We start from the raw sequence: 19,885 nt of genomic DNA, 5'->3' as shown, positions 1-19,885 counted from the left end.
GGATGGGCATTCTTCAAAACTCCTCAAGTGATTTTGTCCGCGGTCCGTCTTCGAGAGTGGCCTTGTAGTTTCAGGTTCTTAGACGGGTGTCTAAAGGGCTGTTTCGACTTCCGGAGGCCGAAAGATCTGGATCCTTGGGCTGTCCCCGCCCCCGCTTGGGGGTGGAGGATCTCCTAGTGAGAGGGCTTCTTTATAAGGTCAGAGAACTAGGTCTCTAATTTGCCGCATCGAGGTTTCCGCGTCCAGGGCCTCTCCGGCTTCCTTCGAGAAGCCCCGGCCGCCTCTGGAAACCAAAGAGAAGCGAGGAGGTTGGCGAGGCGTCCACGCCTGTCGGCGCACTTAGCACCGCCGGGATTTTCGGATCGCGCTTTCCCTTCCTACTCTCCCAACGCGTGTCCCGCTTCCGCCGCTCGGGGTCGTAGGGAGAGAGACTCAGGCCCTGGGGACCAGCTAGAAGCCATGTTTTCCCCCTCAGTCCCCGGGAGGACGTCCCAAAGGAGTTCCCTGCTAAGTCCCGTTACCTGGCAGGTGACATAAGTGTGGCTACGTGGCTTCTCCTGAACCATCACGGCGCAGGGATGGGGGAGTGTGGGACTGCGGGCACAGTTAACGTGGTTGTTTTAAGCTCAACAGTGAGAAAGCCACGTCTGCCATCGAATGGCAGAGAGGCCAGTCATTGCAGCATAAAGACCCTCCCAGATTCCAGTCTTCTTTCTGTCCAGGTAGCCAGGCTCAAATCTGGACCCTCAGAGAGTAAGGCAAATTTTTTCTGCATACTGACAAGGAAAGTCTAAATGTAAAGGAGAAAATAAAATCGGATTTGAGTTCAACAGGTGCTGATGAGCTGAGCCCACACCATCTGATCCGAACAGTTTTAAGTCAGTCGCAGCTCTATTTTTTATGATGTGTTCTTTGCCTAGAATTGTAGGACTTTGAGTTGGTGTTTTTATTGTTTCTTCTGCGCGGTTCTCGCTGACCTATTTGGCACTGCAGTCTTTCTGTTCCCGACTGTCTCTGGGTCATTTCTCCCTGCCTTTGGCGGCGCTGGGATTCAATTCAGCAAACAACGTGAGTCCCAGCCGTGTGCCAGGTCCTGTGCTGGGCAAAAAGGAGACAATGGATCAACACGAAATCCACCAGGAACGCAAATTGTGTTTTTTAAACAGTCCAGAGCTATCATGTTCTCTCAAAAGTGTAAACCAGTGAACAGTTTTACAAAGTGAGTCTCTGAAAGGGGTACGTGGTCGTGGGTAGAGCCTTGGATATATTCTTAGGTGTCTGCCAGTTTGTATTTTAAAGACTAAATGAAAGAGAATTAATGGGAATTTAGTCTGGTTAGTGCTGTGATATTTCTGGGCCCACGTCGTGGGTCAAGTTGCACCAGTGCGGACACTGTGTTTCAGCAATTTATTTGGCTCAAGCCCATGAGAAAAGAACTGAGGTGAACTTAGTCCGTGATGCACTCTTGTCAAGTGAAGGTCCGTGGGTCATCACTGTATTGTCAAAGAAAAGGAATGGGAGATATGAGAAAATAACAACTATAACCAAGGTTTATTGAATATTATTATGAGCCAGGCATAGTTCTTAGCACTCTACATGTATTGATGTATTTAATATTGATGAGCTAGTTATTTTTAAGCTACAGCATTCCTAACCCTGCAGGTCTGGCTTGGAATCCTGCCTCAGTCATTTGCTGGTGATGTGGCCTTGGACAAGTTACTGTTTCTGAGCTTCAGGTTCTCCATGTGAAAAATGATACCCACTTCACAGCGTTGTTGTGAGGATGAAATGAGTTAGTGTGTGGAAAGCATTTAAAATACTATTTGTGTTGCTGTTATTATTGGTAAATATGGTAATAAAATACTCTGTGTTGGCCGTTATTATGGTAAATATGGTAATCTCCACTTTACAGACAAGGAGGCTGAAGAACTGAGAAGCTAGATAACTTGCTCAAGTCACACAGGTAACAAGTGGCAGAGCAGAGGTATTATAGCCCATAGTCCTAGAAATATGCTGGACTTGAAAACAAACCAAACAAAAGCAAAGCCAGCACCATACCAGTCCATACCATATTCACTTTGAGAGGCAATTTCATTTCAGCAAAACATTCATCTGTCAAGTTAAATTAATTTTAAATGTTATTGATTTTGTAGTTTTGTGTGCATTTAATTTGTAACATAATTTTTGGTTTATAGTTGAATGAAGGTCATAAGCAGAGTTTATAGGAACTTTTTTTTTAAGCAGGTGGGTGGAGTTGTAATTTTTTTCCTTTGGTACATTTCCCGACTTTGAGAAGCACTAGATCCGTCAGTACTAGTACTTGGAACTAACAGTACATTTTCAGCCAAGTGTGACCTGTCATCTTGGCCAATCTGAAATAAACTCAGCAAATTTTTTTTTTTTTTTTTAAAGATTGGCACGTGGGCTAACAACTGTTGCCAATCTCTTTTTTTTTTCTTCTGCTTTATCTCCTCAAACTCCCTGTGTACACAGTTGTATGTCTTAGTTGCAGGTCCTTCTAGTTGTGGGACGCCGCCTCAACGTGGCCTGACGAGCGGTACCATGTCCGCGCCCAGGATCCGAATCCTGGGCCGCCGCAGCGGAGCGAGTGAACTTAACCACTCGGCCACGGAGCCGGCCCCAAACTCAGCAAATTTTTGAGTGTCTCCATTCTGCCAATCACTGCCCTCCAGAGGCTGAGTAGACGGGAGGTGAGACTTACAGTCTAGAGAATCCTGCACGTTGCTTCTGGACACTTTTTAGGACAGTTTCTTCTGAGTGAATTCACATGCTAGGTATTCTGTAGATAGTATATTTGTTCGGATGCCAAGAAGTTCCAGATGAAACTGAGAAGCTGTTTCCTGTGTACCCATTTAAATCATAGTTAATGACAGCATCCATTTTACGACATTTAAGAAGAGAAAATTGAAATAACTGAAGTGCATTTAACTGGCTTATGTTACTTGTAGATTGACTCATTTTCTAACTTCAGATATCTTTTTCATTAAGCACTGAGGAAGCACTATTTTAAAATAAATTAGACCTTTAAGGGTGTGACCAGATCTTCTGTTACTTTCCTTGTTTAGTACCTGAAATCCCTGAGACCACTGTTGCTGTCTTAACTAGAAAGTAAGGTATTTACTGGTTCTTTTCATTATTTGTGTAAAAGAAGCTATGGAACAGGCTTTAGGTAATAAGGTTTCTTCCACCAACTTTATTAAAGTATAATTAACGTACATAAATGGTGCATACTTAAAGTGTACACTTTCTAAAATCAGGTTTTTTTGGTTTTTTTAATACTGTTGAAATGCCATTTTTTTTTGTTTTTTGTTTTTTTCTTTTTGTGTGTGTGCAAGATTAGCCCTGAGCTAACATCTGCCACCAATCCCCCTCTTTTTGCTGAGGAAGACTGGCCCTGATCTAACATCCGTGCCCATCTTCCTCTACTTTCTATGTGGGATGCCTGCCACAGCATGGCTTGACAAGCAGTGCGTATGTCTGCACCCGGCATCCAAACCAGTGAACCCTGGGCCGCTGAAACAGAATGTGTGAACTTAACCGCTGCGCCACTGGGCTGGCCCCATAAAATTAGTTTTGACTTAAGTATACATCCATGAAAATGGTCACTACAATGAAGATAATGAACAGTTCCGTCACCCCCAAAAGCTTCTTCATGCCCTTTATAATCTGTCACTCCTACCACCCCTCTCTCCAGGCAACCACTGATAGGTTTCTGCATATATTGATTGGATTTCTTCACTCTAGAATTTTATATAAGTCGAATCATACAGTAAGTATCCTTTTTTTTTGTTTTTTCCGGGACTTCTTTCATTCAGCATCATGATTTTGAAGTTCATTCATGTTGTACCAATAGTTTGTTTCTTATTTTCTTCCTTTATTTCCATTGTATGGATATACCACTATTTGCTTATCTGTTCACATTGATGGACGTTTCAGTTCATTCCAGTTTGTACTATTTAAAAAAGATCCTGCTCTAAGGTCCTGTGTAGTTAATGTTATTTTTAGTATTTTTATGGTTTAGAAAGATTCAGGTCTGCTAATAATCAATTATAGTATAGAGTTCAAAGAAAAATTAAGGGCTGGCCCTCTGCATAGTGGTAAAGTCTGGCATGCTCGGCTTCAGCTGCCTGGCTTCATGGGTTTGGATCTTGGGCGAGGACCTGCACTACTCATCAAGCCATGCGGTGATCCACATACAAAATAGAGGAAGACTGGCACGGATGGTAGCTCAGGGCTAATCTTCCTCAACAAAAAAAAAAAGAAAAGAAAAATTTAACAAAATATGTAGTTACTATGAATTATGTGTCTGGGCAGGTTATGCAACCTCTATCAGCTTCATTGTCTTCATTTACAGAACAACAGCCTTTTAGATACTCTGATTTTTATGCAGTGATTCATATTCCCAACTTGTTGGGAATTTTGTTACAAAGTCTAAAATAGATGTTTTTCTAACAAATGTTGTAAAATATTTTGTTACAAAGTCATTTTGTTACAAAGTCTAAAAATAGATACGTGTAGGAGAACTTTTAGAAAATTCACACTTAAACAAATTCACAATTTCAAAATGTTATAATTAGAAATGTCTACTTTAAAAATACGTTTTTAACTATATATCTTATTGTCTATACCCATATATTGTTATTTTAAAATTTAGACACTTTAAATATTTTATACATGATTTTACTTATACATAAGCATTATAGCAATTAACAAGCTGAATAGTTTTTTAAATATTTTACTTGGATATAGATTCCTTAAAACATCCCACTTTGTGGATCCCACTAAATGACTGAAGCTCATACACATCCAAATCTCATGGTTATCTGATAGATTGCTAGAAACAGAAATGTTACAAATTTATTTCTCCCTTTTTGTTTGTTTTGGCTACATCTCCTTGTCTTCAGTAGAGACCAATGGTCCCAATCTAGATATTAGAAAATGTCACACTCAGTTATATTGTGCTACTCTGAATATAAAATAACAAGAGAATCCAATATGCACTGAGGGCATACACTGGGCCCCACATTGGGACAAGCCCTTAGTCCTCCTCAGAACGCTGTGGGATGGATACTCCTATCTCTGCTTCATAGATGAGGAGGCTGAGGGTTTCCAGGACTTGTTCAGTTTCGCAGTGGTCCTGAAAGGGCTGTAGTGTGGGAGAAGTGAGGCAGTAACTGAGAGTATCACTCTGAGCATCGTCTCTTCTCTGTTAAAATGCTGGCTCATCCAGATAAGTTGATCAGTCCCACCCTAATGAGGCAGCTTGGGTTGTGTTTTCTTCTTTGGTTTGAGCAACTTGGAGAAATTATGAAAAGGGAAACAAATATTGCTGTCATCAGTTATAGGTCTGTTAATTTTGGTCTCCAATCAAGAAAAATGTTGGCTCATTTCACATTCCTCCTTATAGTACTGTATTCCCTCATCTTAAAAGTTTAAATCATATCTAGTTCATTTCTTTTCAGCAATTAATCTTTTAAACTTTGTTGCAAAATACTGTTTGAGAGTCTACTGTGGACAGTAAGGAATGACCAAAAATAAAAATCCGTCTCCGTGAGCCATGTGTCTCACATTTCCGTGCTATTCTAGAACTCCTATAGTTTCCTATTCACGTCATTAAATTAGGAACACCAAATTAGAAATCATCGCCAGTTTTTCCTCTCAGGGTATTGTGCCCATCTATTTTCCAAAATCCATTTTTATTCTTTAGAAGCCAAAACCATTTCAGAAAAACTTTCTCATCCTAGTCCCTGCGTTTCCAAAGACTAACTGGTGTTCATTGATATGTGAGTGCACATCTCATCTTTTTTTTTTCAATTGCTCCTTGACTAGACAGATTTAACTTATATTGCTGGCCATTGGGCTAAACGTTTTGTAGGATTATTGGCTTGTTCTCTAACATGAGCCAAATGTTTATGATTGTAATCCCCGTCCTGCTCCAAACATGTGGCTTTGACATGCTCACAATCCTTGTAGTATTTTCCTTTTACTGCATAAACATCTCCTGGTCAGATGGAAAATAACCAGTTATTCCCAGTGGTTAATGGGATTCAGCTGAAGCATCGTCCTCAAGTGAAATTGGGGAGCAGGGTTTTTGTTCTAATTCCTCTCTAAAGATATTTGAGAATCTCTGATGAGAAGCTGCAGGTATGGAGAAGCTTCCATGTAGAACCTGCTAGTGTGCTTGAAGGCTTTGCCCTCTTGTTCTTTAGCCATTCAGCCAGTGATACCAACTGCCCTCAGGGACAGAAAAAGGCACTATTTACAAAAGAGCTGCTGTCGTAATCCAGGGATTTATAGATCATTCACTTGACATTTCCCCAGCAGACCTATTCCTCTGTCCACGTAGGAGACAGTTCTCTTCTCGCCTCTGTTGCTGAGGGGCATTCATGCTTGCCTAAGAAGCAGGTTGGGGAGAAAGAAGCCTGCTCATCTTTATTGTGCATTCCACCTTTGACTCTGGGAAACTGGCAGAATTGACCACATTCTTGAACTATAATTCTAAATTTAAGGAGAAGAAATAACACTCATTTGGGGGGTGCTTTCTATTCTTTTATGTCGTTTTAGAGGAGAGGCTTATCTCATCCTTTTTCCCTGAGAACATTCAATTTCATTGTTCTCTTCCTAGTCAAACCAGAAATTTTCAGCAGAACATGTGATTGGCTCTTATTAATGATGATAATAGCAACATTCTCTCCTACAACTGCTTGCTTTTGTCAGTAGGCCTTACAGAAGACTGGAGAAACCTGAGAGTTGTGGCCCAATTACAGCTTATTTCCAAATTTATGGAGACTGACCTTGAGGTTTACATTAGATGACTTTCAGTCTGAGAGTCTGAACACTGACCCTAGGCACTTACCAAGCTTTAAAGATGTGTTTACTTGAGCATTTCCAAACCCAGACTTCTATTATAAGCATGCCATCAATTCACAGGGCCTAGCAGTGACAAAGTACATAAATACTGACTGTATTTTGAGCTCCAATTATTACATTGACTGGAACTTAAGCTTTAGATGGTGGGTTGCACTAGGTGCCCTTTAAGATTTGTTTCATTATTAAGAGTCTCATGCTTTGTGGTTATTGTATTACTGCCAAAAGGAAAATGTGGCCAACTTAATGTACTCTAAGGTCAGTGGAAGTAAAAACAAGATGGAGCTATTTTTGTTTCTATGAATCTATTTTCTGGATAATTACTTCATGGAATAAGTAGTATTTAACTGATGCTTTATGTGTTAACAGCCTAAGCTGACTAGTCTAGTTTTACAGATAACACTTTATAGTTTGTTTCCTTGATGTTAGGTCTTTTTCTATTCTAATGATAAATAACTTTACTTTGAATTTTCTTTCTTTTTTTTTAAGGTACTGTCCAAGAAGCTGGAATGCTGTTAGCCAGCAAGAATGTTCGTGTCAACTGTTTGGATGAGGTAAAATGAAAAAAGTTTAATAAAGTGTTTTACTTCCTATGAGAATGGATAATATATAAAATCTAATAAGAAGCGTTGTTTTCTAGCATTTGTTCTCAAGTTATACTAATCTCTAAATCAAATGTAAGCAGATGGGTTGCAAAAGACAAATAAACATGTAAAAACATGTTTAATCTTATTAGTAATCAAATAAATGACAATTAAAACTGAAAGTCCTATCATTTCTTGGAAGTGTAGGAAACGTTGGACTTTTATATGCTAATCGATTAGGTGTATATTGGCATCACATTCTGAAGAAAATTTTAGAATATTTGTCATTTTTAAATGTGCATACCTTCGATCCAGCAGTTCTACTTCTAGGGAAAGTTGACTCAACCTAAACTCAACTTTCTAGAACAATTGCTGTCCAAAATAACTTTCTAAGTTGATGGCAGTGTCTATTCTGAGCTGTCCAATATGGCAGCCATTAGCTATATATGACTAGTGGCTACTTGTTATACAAGCACAGTTCTAGTGCTAGAAAGTTAACTGAACTTCAATTTCTCATGCAGAAGGGGAAAAGATTTTGTTAACCCCTTACCCGACATGGATAGCAAAATTAATATCAGACAAAATAAAGTTTAAAGCAAAAAAAAAAAATTAATAGATAAAGGCTATTTCTTATAGATTAAATTAATAATCCACCAAAAGCATACCAGGCTTTACTCTTCATTATAAGCCTATAAGCATGGAGGTTCATTAAAAAAAAGATAAAATTCAAAGGAGAAATTTATAAGACCATAATAGCACCCTTTAGAAACCAACAGGTTAAGTAGAAAAAAGTAATTCAGGGGACAAAAAATTTGGATAACCTAATTAACAGTCTCTGTGCACTGTATGTGGAACAGAAAAAAATAGTACATCTTTTTATATGGAACATTGATAAGAACGAGTCTCTGTATTATACTGTTTTATAGAGGAAATTTTAGCTAATTTCAGACAAGTTCACCAAATGCAGTATAATACATCGAAAATAAACAAAAATATGACAAATAATAAAATGTGTAAACTAAAATTTTTTTTAAATTCTACATGATTCTTGGGTAAAAGAAGAAATAGCAGTAGAAATTGCTTACTATTTAGAACTGAAAACATGGCATTTATCAAAAGCTGTGTTGTGTGGCCAAAGTGATAATTCAGAGGAAATTTTGTAGCATTTATTATGTACTTTCAATCTTTGTGGTGTTCTAAGCTTTCAACTCATGAAATTAGAAAAAAAGAGTAAGGTATACTTACAAAATAGAAGAAATAAATTAAGAAAAATAAAATAGAAATAAGAATTTTAAAAAGCCGTCAAACACAAGCAACAAGAAAAAATAAAAGTTAAAAACTTGTGCTTCAAAGCACACCATCAAGAAAGTGAAAAGATAATCCACAGAATGATTTTACAGATCATATCTGATATGGCAGTTGTAACTAGAACTTGTAACTAGAGCTCCTACAATTCAGTAATAAAAAAGACAAATAACCCTATATTAAAAAATGGGCAAAGGATCCGAATAGACATTGTTCCAAAGAAGATATGCAAATGAGTGATACACACATGAAAAAATGCTCAACATTAGCTGCCAAGGAAATGCAATTCAAAACCACAGTCAGATACTTCACACCCACCAGGATGGCTCTAGTAACAAAGATGGATAATAACAAGTATTGATGAGCATGTGGAGAAATTTGAACCCTCATAGATTGCTGATGGGAAGGTAAGGGTGCAGCTGCTCTGGAACACAGGTTGGCAGTTCCTCAAATGATTAAACATAGAGTTAGCATGTGACTGAGCAATCCTAGGCATATACCTGAGAAAAATAAAACATATGGCAACACAGAAGTTGCACATGAATGTTTATAGCCTCATTACTTATAATAGCCAAAGGTGGAAACATCCAAATGTCCAGCAACTAATGAGTGGATAAACAAAACATAATAAATCCACACAAAGGAATATTACTTCATATCCACCGAAAGGAAAGAAGTACTGATACATGCTACAACGTGGATGGACCTTGAAAATGTTATGCCAAGTGAAAGAAGCTAGTCACAAAGGGCTAAATATTATGGGATTTCATTTATAGGAGATGTCCAAAATAGGTAAATCCGTAGAGACAGCAAATAGATTAGTGGTTGCCTGAATAGGGGCTGGGTAAGTGGGTGAAGGGGGAAAATGGGAATGACTATTAATTGGTATGGGGTTTATTTTGGGGGGTGACAAAAATATTCTAAAATTGATTACGATGGTGATTGCACAACTCTGCAAATATACTAAAAACTATTATACTGTACACTTTAAATGAGTGAATTGTATGGGATATGAATTATATTTGAATAAAGCTGTTAAAAAAGAAAAACCAAAGTTGTCAACTAAAGACCAAGAAAATAGATACAATTTGGAAAGTATGAGCAAGAAAGTAATACGTATAAACACCAAGAAAGAGAGTGAATTATAAAGGAAATTGTCATAGCTTTTTTGTTTAAGCCAATATATCTGAAAACCCATATGAAAGTAGTAACTTTGTAGAAAAATCAAAATGAACATATTCATCTCATATAGAAGGTATAATTAAGGAAGAATTCTGTAAATGTATTTAAACACCAACTACTTTCTACAGCTGTAAACTTGCATAAGCTTTACAAAACCTTCAAAGACGAGTTAATTCTCATTTTACACAAATTGTACCAGTAGTTCACAAAAAGACAGAAATATACTCAGCTCATTTGATAAGCTTAGCATAACGTTGATGCCAAAACAGTACGAAGCCCAAGAAAATTAGGGCTCAAGTCACTTTGTAAAAACAGATGCAAAAACACTATATAAAATATTGGCAAGTTGATTCAGTAGTGTGTCAAAAGGATAATAATACATCATAACCAAGTAAGGTTTCTCCAAGAATGAAAAGATGGCAGTTTTAGAAAATCTTTCAGTGTAATTCACTATTAGAGAATAAAAGAGAAACAAATATGATTAACTCAACAGATACTATAATGCATTTGATAAAATTTAACAACCACTGATGGTAAAAACTGTTAAGAGATGAGAATTTAATGGATCTTCTATAACTTGATGGAAGAAAAGGTTTGCAGAAACCTTCCACAAACTTTGGCATCCTACTTAACATTAAATCATTAGACACACTCTCATATTTAACGTTAAAACCTTGGATGCACCAGAATGAAGACCAGAGACTCCTGGAGATTCTGTGAGTGAGCTGCAGGCAGATTTGGCCTTCTTGATGTTCCTTGAACATAGTACTCCTCTCCCCCAAGGAGTTTTGCACTTGCATTCCCTTTACCTGGTGCATTCTCCCTCTAGTTATTTACATCCTTTGCTCCCTCACTCCCTTCAGGGCTTTGTTTGAGTGCCACCTGCCCAGAGGGACATTCCTTGACTGTCCTTTTAAAAATGATAATCTCCTCTTTTCTTCTGGCATTCCCGCTCCTCCTTCTTCCATTTTGTTTCCCTATAGCAAGTATATCACCATCTGCCTTGTCACCCGTCTGAAAATTTAAGTGCCAGGCACTTAGACCATAGTGGCATGGAATTTGTTAATTGCTAGCCACAGTTTATAGATCTATGTCTGACATATATTAGCCACTCAGTAAATACTTGCTGAATGAATGAATGCTGTATTTAATGATATAGAATTGTAACTTAATAGACAAATATTGATTAATTCTTTGATGTAAGAATTATAGGAGAGAAACTTTAGTTATTTTTAGGGTCATTGTATCAAAAATATTGTAGCAGCTCGTTTTTCATGCAATTCAGTTAAGCAGACGTCTTCCAAGGTTGTCTTTGGGAAATGACAAGGAGGTGAGAATTTTTACTCTTACATTTCATGGAATTACAATGTCATAGACTTTAAGTCTCATCCAGATTTCAGAGACACTAAAAAATGAGGGAGATGGAGACTGATAGCAATTTATAAGATTCTAGTATTTGTAAAGTACAACTCAGTTTCAGAGATGTTAAAATATGAAAATGAAATACTTCTTAGAAGAGATGATTTCATGTAACACTGAGATAACATTTTATGAGACCTTATGACTGCCTTCCTAGTTTAAACAGAGGTAGACATTAGGTATTTTATTTTTCTATCTGATACTTAGTTATTCCATATTTATAACTAGAATATGACTTTTTTTATTGAGGTAACATTGGTTTATAACATTATATAAATTTCAGGTGTACATCATTATATTTCGACTTCTGTATAGACTATATCACATTCACCACCAAAAGTCTAGTTGCCATTCGTCACTGTACACATATGCCCCTTAACCCCTTTCACCCTCCCCGCTTCCCACTACCCCTCTGGTAACCACCAATCTCTTCTCTGTATCTGTGTGTCTGTTTGTTTGTAGAACATGACATTTTAAATTTAACTATTTTAAACATGGCAATATTCTACTTCTAGTAGATTAGCAGTATTGTTTTGAATTATTCAACTCCTTGTTTTGAATTATTCAACTCCTTGTTTTGATATTTACACTGAAATACTTTCAAAATATTAGAAAGACTAGAAAATTTATAGTATGGTGGCTTTATATCTGTATGGAATATCAAAATTTATTAATACATCTTTTTTTCTTTGTCCATTTAAATGTTTCCGCAAATAACAGGTAGTACTAGAACTAAGATGATAATGCGTTGTACTCATTGCACTCAGAACTTGTAATTTTCTTTGCATTGTTCTAAATTCTTATAGCCCAAAGTTGAACTAAGAGATAGGAAAATAATTGGGATACCCACTTACTTGAAAAGCTTAGTGTAAATTTGTCACATCACAAGTTTGGCTGCTAATACCCAGGACCATCCAGCCCAGCACTGAAATTTGATGCAGGAAATATATACACTGTATTATAAATGTGACAAAAGCAACAGGTTTAGAGATTGCACAGCAAACGATATGATTGGAGTAACTTATTACCTGTTTGGAAAGAAGCTCTTTCGTTGGTTGGCTCTAAAAACCAATATGTACTAAGACAGCTAGTCAACAAGAAAGAGCAAAAGAGAAAAAAGAAAAGCAAGAGAAAAATTTTAAAAATGAGAGGAAAGGGAGGCAACAGGTAAATGGGCAGAAGTGATGAATACAGATGACAGTTAAAACACAAGCCGACATAAGAAACTGAGGACAGTTTGCAATATCAGACCCGAAAGCTTTGCACATTTGCTTTGCTTTAAGCATATTGTCACATTGTGATGAAAGCTGCTTTTTTAATTTTTTAAACTATGGGACAGTTCTGCAGTCTCAGGAGTATTCATTCTCAGAGCTAGAGAACTTGTAGTTGTAGGATGGGATTGCTGGGTGATTGACTGCCCACCTGTACTGTGTCCTTCCTTCCCCCCCAGGCTATACACTAGCTTCTTACGTACAGGTTATATCATCCTTTAGGGGCTGTCACCCTAGTCAAGCTCAGAATACATTTTTGCCTCCTTCAAAAGGTAATAACCATATAGTCTATTCCCATTCCCTTAAAGTACTCCATTGGCCTCTGTACAATGAGATTTTGATTACTCATACCCACCCAGCCACCCCTAATATTTAAATACTCTATCCTTGTAGATACACCTAACTAAGGGAGTCCTAAAGTTATAATCTCCTTATCATTTTCCCGTTACTACTCTCAAGAAACTTTCACTACTTTTTTTTATTTTTTATTTTTTTTTGAGAAAGATTAGCCCTGAGCTAACATCTGCTACCAATCCTCCTTTTTGCTGAGGGAGACTGGCCCTGAGCTAACATCCGTGCCTATCTTCCTCCACTTTATATATGGGATGCCTACCACAGCATGGCTTGCCAAGTGGTGCCATGTGTGCAACCGGGATCTGAATCAGCGAATCCTGGGCCGCCGAAGGAAAACGTGCGAACTTAACCCCTGGCCCACAAGGCCGGCCCCAAACTTTGACTATTTTTAATGAATTAACACTTGTGTGACCACCTGAAAGGTCCCAGCCTCCCTACAATTCTCCTATCAACAACCCTATGAGAATATTGATAGCTTATGTTGATAATAATAATCTAGAACCGTCGAGAACAATTCAAATTATGTTAGCATTATAAGATTTACTAATGTAAGAGATTATATGTATTAGAGGGTTTTTTATTCCAAAACAACTTTGAAATTCTAGCACTTATAGACATTATGCTGGGTTACTGAGAAAATTTACTTACAGGGAACAGCTCATTCATTTAGCTAGCAAATAGTATTAGATACTCAACATGTAAGATTAGATCTTACATTGGATATGCCCAGCACATATGGGAGACTAAGCAATGTAGCCTGGTCTAAATACTACTAACCATTTCTGCATATTTACACAATCATATATATGAATGAAACAGATATATGATCAAAATATAAATGTGATTTTGGGGATCATTGTTTTTAAAATGATATGACTGTAATATATGTCTCCCACATCTTGTTTTTCTCATTGACAGTAATTCATGGAAAATTCTCCAATTCAATAGATACAGATGAATTCAGTCAATAGCTTCACAATATTCCATGTTATGGATATACCATTCTTTATTCAACTTTCCCCTTGTGCACATTCTGTTTTGAGATTCTGTCTTAGTTTCCTTTTTATAATGCGTTTGTATCTTCTTGTTCATTTGTTCCTCCAGGAGCTAAGTACGTGAAGTAGAGGTGAGAGCACAGGTAAATTTGGGTTCTGGTCCCTGCCCCAGCCATTTTACTAGTCACATGAGGTTGAGCAAGTCTTCTCTGAGTCTGTTTGCTAATCTGTAGAACAACCTCAAGTAACAAAACCATCTTTTTTCCTCAGCAGTTTATGGAGGATCCAAGTGGGGAAGTGAATATAAAAATACTCTGCAGATTATAAAGATGATTTTATTAATTCATGTTTTTGTTTTAATTTAATTGCAGGAATTGTTCATAGGCAGGGGAAATATAAATAAGTAAAATTAATACTTTTTTTCTTTCTATTAAAGAATGGAATGACTCCACTAATGCATGCCGCATATAAAGGAAAACTTGATATGTGCAAATTACTTTTACGACACGGAGCTGACGTAAATTGTCATCAGCATGAACATGGATACACAGCCCTCATGTTTGCTGCACTTTCTGGTGAAGTGTTATCATTTATTCTAATATATTAGTCACCTATACAAATTTGTTATAAGTGCATATATATTTTTAAATTAAATGCACCTTTATTATAGTAATTTTAAGATTAAATCTTCTGGAAAGGAATGGTGGGAATTGGCTTTGAAAAGCTGTAATGTATGAAATATGTGACATAGTTAATTTGGTGATGTTTCTTCAGTTATTGAAATCAGTTGACTATTTGTGTTGACAGCATATTTTGTGTAAAGTTGTGGAGCTAGATCTGTTATTCTTTCAGCTTAGTTCCTTTGATGTTCTGTACTTTATGTTATGAAATAACATGAAAACTTCTTGGTTGTTCTCTTGAGAAAATAACTGCTGTGATAGAGCTGTCCATTTGCTTCACTGACATTTATATACTGAATATGATGATTCATTTAGAAACTTACTCTGATTCATATTGCTTATGATTTGGAATGAAGACACTTGGGAAATATTATCTAAAGTTAAGTGGATTTATCTGTAATTGTTATAATTTTCAAGACAATAAAGATGTATAATATTATCATACTTTAAAAGTAGTAATCTGTATATAAAAAAAAGTAGTAATCTGTTATAATCCTGGAACAGGAAAGCATTTCTAAGCATGATATAAAATGTAGAATTCAAAAAGGACAACATTGCCTGATTTGATTACATAAAATTTTAACATTTCCATATGTAGAATATACCGTACATAGACTTAAAATATAAATAAAAGATTAAGGAAAATATTTATTACATATCCTAAAGGGTCATATCATTATATATGAGGAGTTCTTATTATCAATTAGAAAACAGCAAATACTACAGTAGAAAATTGGACAGAAGATTGAACAGAGAACAAAAGAAATACAGCTGGCTAACAAACATGGGAACACTTTCACCAATAATCAGAGAAATGCAAATTGGAACAATAAATGATCATTTGTCACTTATGTTGTCAGAGGTTAAGAAGGAGTGATAATGCCCAGCATTGGCATAGGGACTTCTTTGCTCTGTTTTGGGTAGTGTACATCAACCCAGCCTTGTGGAAGGCAGCCTGGCAAAATGCATGTAATATATGCGTAGTCTTTGATCCTGCAGTGTTTTCCAGGAACTATTCCTAGGGAAATCATAGTTCAAACTTGCAAAAATTAATGGAAAGTGCTGTTCACTGAGTGTAGTTTATAATAGAGAAATACCTGTAATGATTTCATTAGTGAAAGAATGCAAATAGAGTAACTATGGATGTTTAGATGGAAAAAAGTGTAGAAAGATAGACCTCTAACTGTTAATAGAAATTCTGGGTCCTGGAGGTGTGAGGGATGGGATGGGTTAGTAGATATTAAGGGAGGACTTCTATTCATTTTCTTTCTTCTGTCTTTGTTTTTGATATTTTTTGTTTTGAGTTTATGTTAAGCATTATTATTAGGAAAAACACATTTGTTTTGTTAAAAAAAAAGTGATACTCAATTCCATACCATTTTTGTATTTCTTGATGTGTTTTCTAGAAAGTAAGGTTAATTTCTATGTGGGTCCTATAGCATTTTACTCTTTACTGTAGTTGTGATTTATATTTTGGAGAAAAAATGAAAATATTCACAAGAGGGAAACCTAAAACTAAGTGGAAAAAAAGGGTACAGATTATTTAGAAGCGGCTATTTGAATTGTGCATGCATTAACACTAATAAACATGTTCCCTTTTGCCTCTAGGTAATAAAGACATCACGTGGGTAATGTTGGAAGCTGGTGCCGAGACAGATGTTGTCAACTCCGTAGGAAGGACAGCAGCTCAGATGGCAGCGTTTGTGGGTAAGTTTTTATGGCAGTTTTACATTAGGTTATACCCAAAATTTCCCCTGTGGAAAAAATGCCACTTTGCTTCTCAGAGTACAAATACTGTCATATTTATTTTTAAAAAAGCAGAATGTTTGTGGTTTTGTCTAACTTAGTGAAACACCTCACAACAGTTTGGAGAAAATGAACAAGCTATTTTAAATTTCCACTCTGTAACTTGCAAAGAGTGGTGGGGCCATTTTAGTTGCAGTCAAATGCTTGAGTGAGTATATTTTATTTCTCTAAGGGAAGTATTTTAGTCTAATGTTTAAGAACGTGAACTGTGGATTTAGCAGTCCTGGGTTGAAATTCTGACTGTGCTGCTTAATCGCAAGTTACTTAATGATTCTGACCTTCAGTTTCCTCATTGTAAAATGGTTACATGGTTATTGAAAGGATTAAATGAGATGATAGACTTCAAGAGCTTTACATGTAGAACTAAATAAATGCAATCATTTACTGCTATTAATAATAATTATAACAATGATGCAGTTCTTCCTTAGGAAGAACCATTAATAATCATATAATACACTGCTGCTTCATTATTATCGTCATCAACCACAAACATTTTATTGTGTGTGCCCGGTGATTCTTGGTATGTTAATCCTGTTACTTAGGGGGTTTAGAAGAGTGTGGGAGTGAATATTTGATCATTGCTATTTTGGCCCCATTGATTTGGCGGTTAGGAGAGTCCATTAATCGAAAAGCAAAGATAGAAACATCTGATTTATTGGGAGTGCAGTAAATGGCCTTGTGGGAACTAATAATTAATTAAACAGATACTTACTTTCACAATCTATATCCTAAGCGTCACTCTAGGTACCTTGGTTACAGTGGTGAACAAGACAGAGGCTGTTCATGCATTCATGGCACCAAGAGGCTAACAGCAATGACAGACAGTGTGAAAATATCCTCCAGTGGATGACTTAGGTGCTCCATAGACATACATCGGAGAGGGATCTTCTATCCCATTCCAAGGGAGTTTGGGAGAAATACACTTATGCTGAGATATAGTTGGAATTAGTCAGTTATGGGGAACAGTAACTATATATTGTGTTAAATTTTATTGTTAAATTATCTTAAAACTTCTAATAACAGCTGCTGTTGATTAAGTTAGATAGTCCCTGAGTCGCTTTATGGCAGCTTTTAGAGAGCAAATATTCTTATTTTATTTTAATTCAATTTCAGGAGGATTTGAAAAAGGTATGGCCTTGCTATGCAAACTTAAGGGAAATATTTATCTCCCACAGTTAGGGGCTCTCTGGTTGCCCCCAACTCACCTCTAAGCTTATTTTGAAGGTGTCAGTGCAGTGACAAAAGAACACTAAACTGGGAATCTTGAGACTCATCTTTTAATTCATGTCTGCTCCTAATTAGTTACAAGATCATAAGGGAATTCTTTCACCACCATGGTTTTCTGCTTTGTAAGCAGCAGCCAGGGAATTAGATGGTCTCTCTAACTCTACAAGTTTTCTTATGTCCATGATGTAACAAAGTAGAGCTCAGCTAGAGGTTAAGTAACTTTCTCCAGGTCACAGGGCTGAAAGTGGAAGAGTCGGTTCTTTCAGCCGTTAGTACAATGCTCTTTTCTTTTCCTTTTTCTTGATACTACTATATTAATAAAAATCCAAGGTAGAAGTTGTCCACAATCACATCCTAAGATAAGGGTAATGTTTTCATTCTATTTTAATCTTTTTAGACTAATTTCATACACAGAGAATTGCATTGCACCTTTTCAGTTGACATTATATTTTCTACAGTTAGTCTTTTAACAAACTCATCCTCCTCATTTTGTTCCCCTTAAGCCAATCAGTATATATACATGTGTGCACACACGTGCAAGATTTTTGTCATCTGTTTGAAATGTGGTCATAAAAATATATTCCTTGTAACTCGTTTTCTTCATTTACCAGTACAACATGGAAGTCCCTCCATCTCAGTTGGTATAAATAAATTCAGTTATTTCAACAACTGCATAATATTCCATGATACAGGTGTACCACATTTCATTTAGCTCTCCCTATTGATAGATTTTACAGTTTTTAAATCACTTCGCTGCGAATAATGTAATAATGATCCTTGATCTTCCATTTTTACATGGTAGTGCTTTAAAATCTGTAAGATATATTCCTGGAAGTAAAATGGCTGAGACAAAGCTGTGTATTTTTAATTTTAACGTAAGTCTGGATTACTTTCCAAAAGGGCACAGCAATTCACACTCCCGTTAACATCCTCTCAGAACTAAGTGTTCGCACTCTGTCATTTTGACAGTCTGATAGTTAAAAAGATGGTCTATTGGGAATTTACTTCCCCCTCATTATTAATGAAATTAAGCTTTTAGTTTTGGTCATTTGTATTTTCTCTTCTGTGGATGCCTGCTTATATTTTTTACTCGTTTTTTCTTTAGGTTGTCTTTTTCTTATTGCTTTGAGTTGTTTTATGTGTATTATGGATGCCAACCCTTTGTCTGTCAAATGTCTTTCAAATATTTTATGCTGTGTTGTTTTTCTTTTGACTTTATGGGAAGTTTTGCCATAGATATTTATTTTTGAGTAGGAATATTTTTTCTTTCACAGCTTCCATGTTTCTGATCTTGCTAAAAGAGGTCTTCTTACCATAGGATAAATAAGTATTCTCCTAAATGACCAGTTTGTTTTTTTGTTGGTTTTTTTTTGTACTTCTAATATTTATTTTTGTAGACTTCATTTTCTCCTGGATGTATATAGTTAATTGTGATAACACCATTTATTAAACCTCTCACCATTTTCCCACTGAATTGAGATACCACTTTTGTGGTAAGTTAAATTCCCTTATGTGCTAGTATCTATTTCTGGAGCCAGTCTTCTCTTCCACAGATCTCTGTCACTTTCTATATTAATGCCATATTGTTTTGATCACATTGACTTTAGAGTTAAGCAAGTGTCCTCTCACTTATTCCTCTTTGAATACAGTCCACTCCCACAAATCCTTTTCAGTTCTTGTTGAACTTTTATTAAATGGTTATATAATTATTTGCAGAGCATTGACATCTGTATGATGTTAAGACTTCCCACCCTATCACATGTTGTTTTTTTAACTTGTTTTTTGGTCCCTCAGTAATACTTCCTAGATTCCTTCATATCAGTCCTTTTTTTAAAAAAAATGTTTAAATAAAACTACCTTTCTTTTAAAATTTATTTCTAAGTAATTTGTAGTTATTGCCCACTATAGGAGAATTCTCTCCACCAACCTCTCCACTTTGTCCTTTCTAGTTGATAATGAGTGATAAAGAAAAAGCTATTGATTTCTGCTTTTTCCTTGTCATTTTTATTAGAGTCTCCTGGGTTTTATACCTATTCAATTTCATTTCATTATCTTTTTGAATTAGCTTTAAGCTTCAAAGTAAGAAGAAATAATAATAAGAGATAATTGGCATGTCTGTCCTTTTCTTATTTTTTAATAGAAATATTTGTAGCTTTTCACTTTTTATTGTGATA

At 36.2% G+C, this 19,885-nt stretch overlaps 1 protein-coding gene across 2 annotated transcripts in view; it reads left to right on the top strand.

Annotated features, from left to right (window-relative positions):
* Positions 1–19,885, top strand: part of ANKMY2 (ankyrin repeat and MYND domain containing 2) — a 39,580-nt gene that overhangs the window by 600 nt on the left and 19,095 nt on the right. Inside the window, exons 1-5 of one of the 2 annotated variants that reach the window (XM_044766483.2) lie at positions 222–1,219; positions 2,507–2,711; positions 7,378–7,442; positions 14,435–14,573; positions 16,287–16,385. In XM_044766483.2, the coding sequence (XP_044622418.2) occupies positions 7,398–7,442; positions 14,435–14,573; positions 16,287–16,385 (283 nt within the window). In that variant the 5' untranslated portion in view covers positions 222–1,219; positions 2,507–2,711; positions 7,378–7,397. Of the gene's footprint in view, positions 1–221; positions 1,220–2,506; positions 2,712–7,377; positions 7,443–14,434; positions 14,574–16,286; positions 16,386–19,885 lie in introns of those variants that run through there. The other variant, XM_014830546.3, reaches the window with a different exon arrangement.

This window comes from Equus asinus, chromosome 1 (genome assembly GCF_041296235.1).
Source record: "Equus asinus isolate D_3611 breed Donkey chromosome 1, EquAss-T2T_v2, whole genome shotgun sequence".
Taxonomy (NCBI): Eukaryota; Metazoa; Chordata; class Mammalia; order Perissodactyla; family Equidae; genus Equus; species Equus asinus.
This window is presented reverse-complemented; position numbering and strand designations above follow the sequence as displayed.